The sequence below is a fragment of the Dipodomys spectabilis genome, unplaced genomic scaffold (genome assembly GCF_019054845.1).
Source record: "Dipodomys spectabilis isolate Male_0828 unplaced genomic scaffold, ASM1905484v1 ptg000231l, whole genome shotgun sequence".
Taxonomy (NCBI): domain Eukaryota; kingdom Metazoa; phylum Chordata; class Mammalia; order Rodentia; family Heteromyidae; genus Dipodomys; species Dipodomys spectabilis.
The window spans coordinates 5961604-5974906 of NW_024870908.1; the positions used below are offsets into that span (position 1 = coordinate 5961604).

At 59.6% G+C, this 13303-nt stretch overlaps 1 protein-coding gene across 2 annotated transcripts in view; it reads left to right on the forward strand.

The window, feature by feature from the left end:
- Positions 1 to 205: 205 nt before the first annotated feature.
- Positions 206 to 13303, forward strand: part of Ppl (periplakin) — a 30380-nt gene continuing 17282 nt past the window's right edge. For both annotated transcript variants that reach the window (XM_042698393.1, XM_042698394.1), the window contains exons 1-3: positions 206 to 303; positions 11740 to 11839; positions 12868 to 13022. In XM_042698393.1, coding sequence (XP_042554327.1) covers positions 242 to 303; positions 11740 to 11839; positions 12868 to 13022 — 317 coding nt within the window. In that variant the 5' untranslated portion in view covers positions 206 to 241. The remainder of the gene's footprint in view (positions 304 to 11739; positions 11840 to 12867; positions 13023 to 13303) is intronic.

A 13303-nucleotide genomic window follows, 5' to 3' on the forward strand; every position in this document is an offset into this window, starting at 1 on the left:
CGGCGCTGCGGGGCCGGGCCGGGCTCCCGGGCTCCGCCCCCGGGGCGCAGGGGACCCCGCCCTCCCCACCGGGAAGGTAGGCGCCACCTTCTCGGGGCGCGTCCGGCGGGCGCCCCGCCCCGCGGGGAGTGACCCCGCGCGCCGCCGCCCGCACTCGGGGCTCCCCGCGCTCCCGGCCGCCCGCACTCGGGGCTCCCCGCGCCCCGCCGCCCGCTCCCCGCGCGCCGTCCTCGCCGCCGCCATGCACTCGCTGTTCAGGAAGAGAAACAAAGGCAAATACAGCCCCGCGGTGCAGACCCGCAGGTGAGGGGGCCCGGCGGGGCGGGCGGGGGACGCGGGGGCCCTGGAGCCGCCAAGCGGGGGCACCGGGCACCCCTAAAACCCCGGGAGCGCTCCTTCGTGCGTGTGCGTGTGTGGGGGGGTCCTGGATCGCGGGAGACGGAAGTTGGGGTACAGGGCGGCTCGGCGCTCCCGGGGCGCCCTGGAGTTGGGGAGATCTTCCGGGAACGGGCGGACAGCTGGGTGGGGGGACACTTTCCGGATTGGGGGTGTCAGGGGGACCCGGGGTTCGGGCAGGTGTGCGGGGCTGGAGGAGGAGGAGGAGAAGGGGGGCGCGGGCAGGTGCTGGGGAGCGGGGAAGCGGGGGCCCGCGCGCGCGCCCCTGTCTCCGGCCTCTCCCGCGCCCCAGCCGCGCCCCAGGCCGTGGGGGACGCGGGGTCGGTGTGTGGGGGGGGGGGACAGGCTGGGGTTCCCCGCCTCTTTCGGGCCCCACACGACTTCTCAGGGGTGTGGCTCCGCGCACCCCGCCCCCAACCCCGAAACTGGCGGCGGCGTCTGGCCGGGCCCGGCCGTCCCGGGGCCCGGGGCGCAGTGACAAGTCCCGATGCGTCTGCGCGGCCCACGGCCCTGCTGATAAGCGGCATGAATTCACTTAATAACCGGTTTGGGGCGGGGGAGACCTCAGCCGCTGCCTGAACCCCCCCTCCACTAGGGAAAAAGGAGACCCCCTTCCTGTTCCCAGGGTCCTCACAGCTCTCTGTGGGAGCCCCCGCCCCACTTCTCCCCAGGCCCCAGAAGGGGCAGCAGAGGACTCTGGGCCCAGGCCCACCTGTCGGGCAGGTGCCCAGGCTCCCCGGAGTTCTGTGCCCTGGGGTCTCCCTCACCATTCCAGCTCCAAGGGCTTTGCTCCCCTCTCCTCCCCCCGCCATCTTTCCCAGCCCCAGGGACTGGGCAGGGTCTCCCCCCTGCTCTGTTCTTCAGGGGCCCCGTCCAGCTGGCGCTCGGTCTCCGCTGGGGTCCCTTCCAGTCCCTGCGCTGTCCTCCCAAGCATTGCACAATCCGGGGCCCCCGGCCAGCCCCACACAACTGCCCCTGAGTCCTCACCATCCTCACCCAGAGCCCGGCCCCTCCGGTCCCCCCCACACGGCCCGGCCCCGCCTGGCCTCCGCCTTCCATCGCCCAAGGCCTGGCCTGAGAGCCCTGGAAGGTTCCAGTGCAGCAGACAAGCCTGGAGGGAAGGAAGGGAGGTCTCCCATCCTGGCCAGCTTTGGGGACTTGGGGGAGGGGAGGGCGGACACACAGGAAGGGGAGCCCCTCTTCTGGCCCTGGCTAGCCCTTGGCTCCCCATTTCAGCTTGGAAGTCTCTCCAGGAAGGATTTTGGATTCCCTCTCCAGGATGGGGAAGCATCTCGCGGGGGTCCGGTGGCCGTCACCCCAGAGCGACTGCCCTTAGGAAGGGAGCACAGCGCCCCCTCTGCCCTGTCCCCTCTGTGAGGGACGCGCTCCTGGGCACGGCGGTGTCCTCAGCATGGGGTCTGATGTGAGGGGCATCAGGAGGGGGGTTTGGCAGTTGGTCCCCGAGTTTTCTTCCCCCCCGGGGCGCCTTTGCTAGCCCAGGAAAGGATAGAGTTGGCCGTGAAGTGTCAGTGCCAGAGGCCAACACCGGTGGCTGGCCCTGGCCTTGCAGGGGCCCCGAGCCTCAGTTTCCCTCGCCATGAAGAGGGGGTGATAAGTAGCCCCCACGTGGGCTGGCCGAGCCGTGCCCCGGTACACAGGAAGTGCCTGGGAGAAGGCTGTCAGCCCATCCTGTGCCCGTCCTAACATTGGCCTCCGGGCAGCCAAGAGCTCGATCTGGGCAGCGAGCGCCCCTCCCTGTGCCCCAGCCTCTTGGCTAAGCAGCTGAAACTGGGGAGAGCCTGGGTGTGAACTCCGGTTCCTAATGACAGGTGTGGACGCTGGCGTTCACACCTGAGCTAATGACAGGGTCAGGCCTGATGGCCCAGGTCACAAAAGACAGCGTCCAGCCCAGCTGGGAGGGAGGCTCTGTGTGTGTGTGTGGGGGGGGGGGAGATCTGGTTCTGCTCTTCTGGCTGTGCTACCCTGAGGGAGCCCACTGGCCTCTCTGAGCCTCCTCCATTCCTCCAGGGGAGCCAGCGCCTGCTTGCCTGAGGCTGATCTCTGACCATCCGGTCAGGGAGATGAGACAGGGTTGGGCGTAAACACAGATGTGCGTTTGTGATTTCTGATGATGGGGCCCAGGCCCAGGGGACGGAACACAGCGCTGGTCAGACTGGGTCCCCATTCAGACCCCACTTACCCGGCCTTGCAACTATCTGGAGCGAGGCCTGTTGGGAGATACCTCAGGGAGGACTTCCCGGAGGAGGTGTCAGTGGCCCTGCTCTGTAGACAGGCCGAATTTTGATGCTGCCTCATTTGAGAATAGAGCCCCATCTACAAGATGGATCTAATGGCACCCCTCTACCTAGTAATCACCAGGCAGCCTCTGCACCTCCAGACTCTACCTAGACAGGGTCTTTTGAGGCTGGCCCAGCCCTCTGGGGAAGGGGACCCTGCCTGGGTTGCAGGGCTTTGTGGACAGGGGCTGGCTAACAGAGGCCTGTCTTAATAGAAGGCATCAGCCCCTTAACAGCTAAGAGCACAGAGTTTGCCTGCCAGGTGTAAGCTCAAGCCCCAGCCCTGCCTCTATGGAGCTGTGTGACCTGGGGGCTGGTCCCTTAACATCTCTGATGTATGAAGTGGGGCAGATTTGTCGGATGGATGAAAGCGAGGGAGCTTGTGAAGAACCCAGCTCCGGACGGGGCTCACAGTGAGCACTGTGAATCAGCACCTGCAGACCCTGAAGCCCAGAGCCGGCCGGGTCTCAAGCAGATCACACCAGCACCCATCCTCAATGACAGCTGGAAAGGGCAGTGACTGGGGTGGAGGTGTGTGTGAGGAGGGCATGGCAAAGCCCACCCCCCTCCAAACCACCCCCCCAGCCCCCAGTGTGCACCACGGAGCCAGGATGGCTTCCATCCTGGCCCACCCTAGGTGGGCTAGGTCCCATTTCCCTAGGGCAACACTGAAGCCTGGACTACAGGCACCCGCTCACCGGCCGGGCTACAGTGCAGATGGCCTGCACTGCAGTGGGAAGGAAGGTCAGGTCCCCTTCTGCACTGGTGGCAGCTCTGTCCACGGGCCTGCGGGTCAGATGGAGGCACCCCCCGCTGCCCCCCACCTGGGTGCGCCCCTGGGACCTCTGGTTCCATCTACGCCCTCCTGTCTGCCCACACCAGCCTGTCCAGGGGGCAGAAGAAGAGCAATGGCCTCCGGACTTCCTTGTCTGTGTTCACCAGGTTTTCCTCCAGCGGCCTCCTGAGCGGGAGCGCTGCCCGCAGCTCCTTTTTTACTCAACTAGATCTCACATGTGGCTGCCTCCGGAACTCACGGCCCAGAGGGCACTCGTGCCTGAATTCCGGCCCTCATCCCTTCCCTGCTGTAGCCCCTGCCCCCGACACCCCGTCCCTCTGTCCTCCTGTCCCTCGGTCCCTGTGTGTAAGGCAGACGTACGCTGCAACTGCAACTGGCTGTGCGTCTCCTGCCCAGGCTTCTCCTTTGCCCGCTGGTCTGCGGTCCTTTCCTGCTTGCTCCCCACCCCTCACCTATCCCTTTGGTCATTCTTACCGCAGGGCCATTTGACTCAGTGGCGGCCAGACGGGGCCAGATGTCCCCCCCCCCCAGCTGAATGAATGGGTGGGTGGAGGAGAGCCTGGAAGGGCTGAGGAGCATCTCCTTTAAGAGGAGCCCCCTTCCCCATCCTGTGCATGTTGAACCCCCTCTCCCCCCCGTGGTCTGGGAAGGTGAGGGTGGTGGCTGGGGGGGGGGGTCTCTCTAGAGAGAAGAGAGGGGAAGGGTCTGAGCAGCTGCCCCTAGGTAGCTTCTGTGAAGATGAGGATGGTGGTCAGGGAGCAGCGGGGCAGAGCAAATAGCCTGGCACAGATGCTCAGGGTACCAAGGTCGCAGAACTCATCAAGACCTGCTTTGCTGTTGCCAGAGTGACTGGCTGAAAGTTCTGTGTGTCTATGAGGGGAAGCCATGTGCAGAGCCTGAGCCCCAGCCCCATTCTGAGGCCTAGGGGTGGGTGGGGGGCCTTCCCTGAGCAGAAACAGCAGATCCGGCTTCACAATAGAGCAGGCGTTGCTGTACCCGCAGGAGGAATGGCTGGGTGTGGGGAAATCTGCTGTCCAGTTACCACAGAAGTTCCCAGTAGGGAGAGTATCAGTCAATTGACTAATCAATCTGGTATGTATGGAGTACCACCTGTCTACTGCTTTCTTAATGACTTCCTGTAGATACCTCAGATTCTTTCTCCTCCCACTTCCTTTAACCCCTTGCTGTGTGTGCAGGGGGAGGAGGGGGGGGGTTTCAGTTCCTTGGTCTCAGCCCCTTCTGCATAAGAGCTTAATCAAGGAGCTTTACCACACTGTCAGAGCCTTAGCTTGGACCAGTGAAGTCAGAACCTTTAGAAGCAGCTGCCCTAGGCATTTACACCTGCAGCCAGGTGTAGCCACGTTTGTTTTATATCTTAGAGGTGCCTGGCTTGTGTTTCATCTTCAGTGATCCCTTCTTGGTATGTTACTTTCTTGATGCTCATCCGTCCGGTATCATTTTGGTTTCAGGTGTGTCTTCAAATAGCTGATACCCAAGGAAGGAGACTCTTTGTATTCCTGTCAGAGAGTCTTTTCCTTTTAGTAAGCAAGTTTTTAACTTGTTTGTGTTCATTGTAATGATGTACATGTTTGTGCGTTACTGTATTATGATATTTTCTCATCCCCCCCCCCCCATTTGCTCTTTTCTGGCCTTTTGTTGGGCTGAGCTATAAATCACAATTGAGTTAGGCCATAAGGCTTGTGTGGGTCAACATGGCTGAAAAATACCCTGCCCTGGATGATCCAGAATCTTCCAGATTATAATCATTGGGATGCTTTCCTCAATCCTACCTATTAGCCTATGTACTTTTACACAATAAGGACTTACTCACCTTTTTTTTTTTTTAATAGGGTAGAGGGCTCTCTCCTGTAGCCCTTAATTCCAGGCTTGCATAAGCCTGGGGCTCAGGATATAAGGTGTTAAATGAGTAGTCTAGCATGCAGGAAGTTCCTATCTTTAGGGGCTGTTCATGGTGACTGTCCTGTCCGCAGGGTCTGAAGGAGGGGCAGGAGATGATGAGGAAGAGTTGGAAGAGAAAAGCATTCAGGTCTTATCCCATCTAGGAAGTGCCTGCTGGGGCCTCTACCACCCACCTGACCCCCCCCCCCCCCCCGCCCCAGCACTGGGCACAAGCAGCAGCCCTAGCTCAGAAGCTCAGTGGGTCCCACCCTGAAGTAGGAACTAATAGTGCCTACCTTGGCAGGTTGCCGGGAGGCCCGGAGATGGAGCCCACAGCAAGCCCCAGGTAGGGTGTAGCCGGGATCCACCCAGAGCTGATTCCCTGCACTTGCAAGGCCTGTTCAGAGGGACAGGCTGGGTGTCCCTTGTGGTCACATCTCAGGGGAATGACTCAGCCTCAGTTTACCACCACTGACTATGTAGCCCAACCACTGAGATGGTGGCGATTGGGATGAAGGTAGATTGGCACTAATGTGTCCTTTGTCCTGAGGAAGTAACTATGGAGCCTGGTTGCCTCTTGTTTGAATCCTGGGAACCCCCCAGGTCCCAGCTGAGTGATCTTGACACATTGTTTAGCCCCTCTGAGCCTCCGTTAGCATCACCTGGGAAGTGGGGACATAGGAGTGGCTGGTGTGATATGAAACACGCTTGTCATCCCAGCTACTTGGAGGCGGAGATGGGAGAGGAAAACGTTCCTAAGCTCCCACTAAAAACCTGGGTGCAAGCATCTTTTGTCACCCAGCTGTGTGGGATATATAAATGGGAGGATCACAGTCCCGGATAGCCTGAGCATAAATCCCAGACCCTATTACAGAAATCATAACTAAAAGCAAACGCGGAGGCGTGTGGCTTGAGTGCTACAGCACCTGCCTAGCAAGCTCAAGGCCGGCGCGGTTCAACACCTGTTCACTGAGCCCCAAGTCTATGCAAATACTGGAATGAAGGGCTAGGGATGCCCCTCCCCACGCAGTGCCAAGAAGACCATTTCCTGCGGCCCGCACATTCCTAGCCTCAGATGGGGTTGGGAAGAGGGAGGGGCCGTCCAGAGCTATGCGCTGTGGATGGACCGGTGACGCGCTGAAGGCTGAGGGGCACCTCGGAGGTGCTTTCATTGTTTCCCTGTTTCTTGTGCACCTACTGCGTGCTGCCTTGGGTTCCACAGCAGGATGGACAGTCTGGAAATTAGGAACCTTCGCTCCCTTGACCAGGCAAGATCTGTGGGAGCTGAGGGTCAGGCCGCAAGGACCCCAGGGAGCCACTAACACCATGTCCCCGAAAGGGTGTCTGGCTGGCAGGGCCAGGCCCCAGGGAGGGAGGGCGAGGCCTGGGGAGGGATGTGTACTCCACACGTTCCAGACATTCCAGCTCAGCCCCCCCCCCCAGACATAGGGTTAACTCCAAAAGGGAGGTGCCCACGCGTGACCACCAGAAAGCCAGGCGGCCCTGGTGGGGAGGGCTCCTGCAGGGACAGCACTGGGTGGGCTGTGACTCACCAGTGGACCAAGGCAGGACACAGGGGATGTCCGGATGTGACCTCTCCAACGTAGCTTTGTACCCAGCCCTCCTCACACAGGGGCTGAGCTCTGCTGGGTAGAGCTGGATTGTAATGGAGCCAGGTACCCAGCCAGAGCGAGGCAGACAGCTGCTCTAGGCTCTCAAGAGCGTTCATGAGCTGCGGTCACCAGGGGCCCTGGAATTACCCGGCACCAACCAAGCGGTGCTGTCCACTAGTGATGTGAGATCCATTGAGAACACACCGGGCCGGGTGCCAGGCTGGGAAGACTGAGGACGGAAACGCTAGGAGACAACTCTATAAAATGCTCTCCAGGGGTTGGGAAGGTGGCTCCGTGGGAGAGTGCTTGCCTAGCATGCACGAAGCCCTGGGTTCCATTCCTCAGTGCCACATACACAGAAAAAAAACCGGAAATGGAGTTGTGGCTCAAGTGGTGGAGTGCTAGCCTTGAGCAAAAGCAGCTCAGTGACAGTGCCCAGGCCCTGAGTTCAAGGCCCACATACCCCCCAGCCTACACTCTGTCAATCCGCTTGATGGACATTTCCATTTGTAGGCTGTCAGGGACCTGTGTCCCGTTTTGGGTCCTGTTGTGTTGGCATCTGATCTGCGACAGGCACCCTTACTGCTGGCCTTCTTGTGTGACTGTGGGCTGTCCTGGCCAGGCCTGGGCATTGTGCCGCATGGGGTTTGAATCCCGCTCCTCGATTGTGGCATCTTCTAGCTGCCAGGTCTTTACTCCCAAAGCAGGTCAGGTTATGGATACTGAGACTCTTAAGTGTGACAGAGGGAGGGACCTAAACCTAGGGTGCCTTTTCTCTTCACCCGTTGCTCCGCTCCAGGTCCTTACACTGACACAAAGAAACCCCTGTCCTGTTTCTGTGCGCAGGAAGCTCTTGTCTGGTCCTTGTGTCCTCACAAGCCCCGCTCTGGGGCCTCGCCGGCTAAGCCTGGTGCTTATCTCCCCCCCCCTCCCCCCCCCTGTCTCTTGCAGAGCCCCAAAGCCACTGGGGCCCACACAGCCTGGTCTGGGCTCAGGAGCCATTTGTGGGGCTCACCCAGCCCTATTTCTCCACCCAGCCTCAGCTTCCTCCGGGCTAGGGCAGGGTGTCTATCAGCCTCATCTTCTTCCCTTCCTTCTCTGCCCCAGCTATCTGGAGGAATCATTCACCTCCTCTCGGGGTGTGTGAACCCCCCAGAACTCTAGAAGGACCTTCTTCCTCTATTTGGGACTACACTGTTAACTTCTTTCTGATCACTTCAGTTTTCTCCCTTGAGTCCGTGGGCTCTGAGTTCCTGGGTCCCTGGTTTTCCTGTCATCTCTGTCTCCCTGCCTTCCCCAGGAGCCCCAGGGACCTTGAAGTGGCCTGGGCAGGTGTTTAGTGACACGTCCCCAGTGTCCTTGTCAGCTGGTGGAGGGATTTCTGTCAGTCTCAGAGGTGACGCTGTGTTGTGTTTGATCAGGTGACGGGTATCGGGAGATCTTCCCAACTAGGGCGTCAGCCTTTGCCTCTTCTTCACTGCCGAGTTACTGGCTTGCTTGTTTGTTTTTGAAGTACTGGGGTTTGTAATGGTTGCTCAGCTGGTGCTCTGCCATGTGAGGCTCTCCTCCAGCTTGGCATTTTGGTGATGAAATCTAATGAACTTTTCTGCTCAGGATGGCCTCCTATTGCAGTTCTCCAGATCTCAGCCTCCTAAGTAGCTAGGATTACTGGCACCCAGCTTGGGTTCCTTTTCAAACATAGTCTCATAGGTTTTGTTGTTGTTGTTTTTCTTTTCTTTTCTTTTTTTTGGGGGGGGTCCAGTTGTGGGGCCTGAACTCTGGGCCTGCGCACTGCCCGCAGCTCTTCAGCTCAAAGCTAGTGTTCTACCACTTGAGCCACAGCACCACTTCCAGCTTTTTCCTTTTTGCTTATGTGGTGCTGAGGAATTGAACCCAGGGCCTCATGCATGCAAGGCAAGTGCTCTACCACTGAGCCACCTTCCCAGCCCCTTGTTGTTTTTCTTTAAGTCAGGGCAACCTGGGCCATGATGCTCTTACTTTCACCTTCCCAGTGGGTTGGGATTATAGCCATGAGCTACCAGGCTCATAGTTACTAAGTGAGTTTTTGGTGTTGTTTTGTTTTGTGCAAGGAACTTATTTTATAGAATCAAGCATGGCAGGCAAGCAGGGGTCCCCGGGAGAGAGACAGTCCCCGGGGAGAGAGACAGTCCCCCGACAGAACCCAGGCCCCGTGTAGCAAGCATGTGTCATTGTGACCGCTGAGCCCCCTATCTTACACTAGGCAATCGGGGGCTTTCTAGAACAAATGTTGATGGACACATGTTACCAGACAGGCAACCAAAGACACCTAAGGTGCCCAGATCTACCTGGAGGGTCCCCCCCCCCGAACTGACCTCCCTTTGCTGCCCTGACCTCCCCTCCAGCTCAGTTCTTGAACTTGCCCCCCACCCTAGTGGTCTTGAAACTCAAGTTTCATGTCAGGAACAACCCTGACCCCACACTCCTCTCCTTAAATGGGCCGAATGGTTCGTGCCTTTTATTGCACGGCCAGTGAAACTGAGACTTAAACACGCTGAGAAGCTCCAGCCCATTGCTCATGAGTAATGAGCGGGTGGGGCCTGGACACAGGCCTGTCTCCTTGCTAACTTTTGAACGGGCGGTGGGCGTGGCCTCTCTGTGTAGCCCTGGGCCCCGCCCTTTTGGAGTAGCTGGCTGGGATGAGGGGGCGGTGGGCGTGGCCTCCCCGTGTGTCACTTCACCCCGCCCCCTCGGGGGTGGCTGGCTGGGATGAGGGGGTGGTGGGTATGGCCTCTCCGTGTGCCGCTGGGCCCCGCCCTCTGGGGGGAGTGGCTGGAATGAGGGGGTGGGCGTGGCCTCTGTGTGTGTGTATGTGGCTGGCTGGGATGAGGGGGCGGTGGGTGTGGCCTCTCCGTGTGCTGCTGGGGCCGCTCTCTCCGGGGAGTGGCTTGGATGAGTGGCGGTGGGCGTGGCTTCTCCTGTGTTGCTGGCCCCGCCCTCTAGGGGGCGTGGCTGGGATCCCTCGGCTTTCCCCCACGGCGGGATCTAGGGAGGATGGCTGGCGGTGGGCCAGGAGGGAGGAGGCTGATGGGAAGGACTGTATCCTCGCCTCCATCGAGGCCCCTGGCTCTGCTGCTACGGGTGGCCGCCCAGCGTGGCTCACCCGCAAGATGAAAAGGCAGAGCCGCCCGGCAGTTCCAGCTCCTGGCATCGGCTCCTGGCATGGGCCTCGCTGCCGCCCCCGCCCGCCCGCATTCCTGGGCTCCTGGGGTGGACCGTGCCGTCCAGGGGGGCGGGGGGGGGGGGGCACGCACGGCGGGGCGGGGGGGGGGGCACGCACGGCGGGGCGGCGGGCAGGGCCCCGGAGCGTCTCCTTCATGCGCCCCAAACTCTTCAGGGCAAAAGCACGGAGACTGATTCAGACTTAGATCTCAGCTCCGCACAGCCTCTGCGGGCAGCACACACGCTGTATGCCTCAGTTTCCCTGCCTGTAAAAGGGGGAAGAACAGAAGCTCCCCGGCCTTGAGCGCATGCACACAGGACCTGCTGTCTGCTCCTTGGCCTGGCTTCTTCCCCGAGCTCCTGGGCGCAGGCTCAGCGGTGCTGGGCGGCTCTCGGGGCTTCATTCATTCATTACGTGGGCAGTACGGGGATTTGAACTCTGGACCTCACCATCTCGCTAGGCAGGCACTCTACCACCTGAGCCACATCCCCAGCTCCCTTTTACTAACTTATTTTTCAGGTAGTGTCTTGTTTCCCTCCTCCTCCACTAAGGTCTCGCGTAGCTGGGATGGCAGGGGTGTTCTACCATGGCCCGTGATCTTCTTGCTCTCTGCCTCCCAAGTCGCTGGGATTGGGGCTGGGAAGGTGGCTCAGTGGTAGAGCGCTTGCCTTGCATGCATGAGGCCCTGGGTTCGATTCCTCAGCACCACATAAGCAGAAAAAGCTGGAAGTGGGGCTGATGCTCAAGTGGTAGAGTACTAGCCTTGAGCTGAAGATCTGAGGGACAACACCCAGGCCCAGAGTTGAGGCCCCATGACCTACCAAAAAAAAAAAAACCACCAAGTCGCTGGGATTCTAGGTTCAAGACACAGCACTGGGCATGTATTGTTTTGTTTTGAGAGCGGCTCTTCCTGTGTAGGCGGGAATTCCCAATCTTCTTGCATCAGCCCTGCTGGGATTACAGATGGGAACCACCAGGCTCAGCCCAGCAGAGTGCAGGTGCCATCTCTAGCAAATAAAAATGAAAAACACCAGCCAGGCGCTGGTGGTTCACACCTGTAATCCTAGCTACTCAGGAGGCTGAGATCTGAGGATCGCGGTTCAAAGCCAGCCCAGCCCGGGCAGGAGAGACCATGAGACTCCTATCTCCAATAAACCACCAGAAAACCGGAAGTGGCGCTATAGCTCAAGTGGTAGAGCGCTCGCCTTGAGCTGAAGAGCTGAGGGACAGCGCCCAGGCCCAGAGTTCAAGCTCCACGACCGACCAAAAATAAACACCAAAAGCTCATTATGCTTTCCCCACATGGCCGAATGGAAGCATTAGTCTCAGTGACACAGCGCCCTGGGGTGCTGTCTTATCTCTATGGCTTCAATGACACAGCCCTGTGGGGACAGCTGAGACTCATTCCCCCACCCCCACCTTACCCTGCCACTATCCAGAAGGTTCAGTGGGCAGTGAAGGCTCAGAGCTTGGGGGGAGAGGGGCTGGGCTCCCTGGGTCTGTGGCCTCCGCCCACCTCCCTCTCTCTGTCCATAGCATCTCCAACAAGGAGCTCTCGGAGCTGATCGAGCAGCTGCAGAAGAATGCAGACCAAGTGGAAAAGAACATCGTGGACACGGAGGCCAAGATGCAGAGTGTGAGTGCCCCTCCTCTCGCCCAGTTGGTCTGAGCCCACAGGGGACCTGCAACCAGGGCAGGAGACAGGCCGGGTAGGCAGACTAGGCTCCCCCAGATACCCTGGGGGATGAAGATCGCACAGAGCTCAGGCAGCCCTTCTGCGCATCGCTGCTGGGTAAAGCAACTTCACGGTGGTTGTCGATCCCAGTCGCTCCTGGTACTCTGTGCCGGCCACCTCTGGTGGCCTGGCTTTGTAGGTCGTCTCCCAGCCTGCACTGGGGCACAAGGCAGGTGGGGATGGGGGTGCACAGCCTCCTCTGCTCATAGCTATATTTGGGCTGTGTTTGCTGAGTGGCTGTGTTGTAAGTCATCCCAGAAGCCACATCTTAAAATATAGAATATTGGAGACTTTATTATACAGGTAACAGGCTGCCAGTTGTTACAGAGGCCTGTGGCACGCAAATACACATCACACAACTAGGAAACATGCTAAAGAGGAAAGAAACAACAAAAACAATACCAGTAAACCAATTCCGCTCCAATGGAGAGCTGAATTGGGACTCCATGATGACCCGAGACGAGCCAGGAGACAGGACACAGGACACGATCACAGGGATACATGTGGCATGGAGCCCGGCCGCTAGGCTGGTCCAGGACTAAATAAGTTGGCGCAGGGGGCAGATCCTCAGGAAATTCCCGGTCCCAGGCACTGGACTGACAGATTCAGTAACCTATCAGCCAAGTGCCCGCCCCTGCCTCCCGCCCCTGCCTCCAGGGGTCCCGCATGCCCATTACCTGGGAGGCAGGTGATGGGGGCGGGGGAGTTCCTTCCCCCAGCATGAAGACAAGATGCTAGACCCTACCATCCACCATGTGGCCAATATGGTGCCGGCCAGACCTGACCTCCTTACTTCAGCCGGAGAGAGGCCGGTCCGGACACGGCGGGGGGGGGGGGAGGGGGGAGGAAGGAGGGGCTCGTTGGCCCTCTGCCATTGCCTGGGAGCCCGTTCTGAATGCCCCCACTGTGCCCTCTTGTGACCCCGGCAGGACTTGGGCCGGCTGCAGGAGGGACAGCAGCCGGAGCACCGGGATGTGGCCCTGCAGAAGACATCGGACTCGGAGAAGCTGCTCTACGTGCTGGAGGCGGACTCAGCCATCGCCAAGCACATGCAGCACCCGCAGGGGGACATGATTGCTGAGGAGTAGGTCCCTGTGCGCTCAAGCCCGGGAGCCTGGGGAGGGCCCCGCTGCCAGGCAGGGATTATGGAGGATAACTCCCTGACAGGGTGGGCGCTGTCCCTCAGCTCTTCAGCTCAAGGCTAGCACTCTACCACTTGAGCCATAGCACCACTTCCAGTTTTCTGAGTGGTTTATTAGAGATAAGAGTCTCGTGGACTTTCCTGACCAGGCTGGCTTTGAACCATGATCCTCAGATCTCAGCCTCCTGAGTAGCTAGGATGACAGGCGTGAGCCACCAGCACCC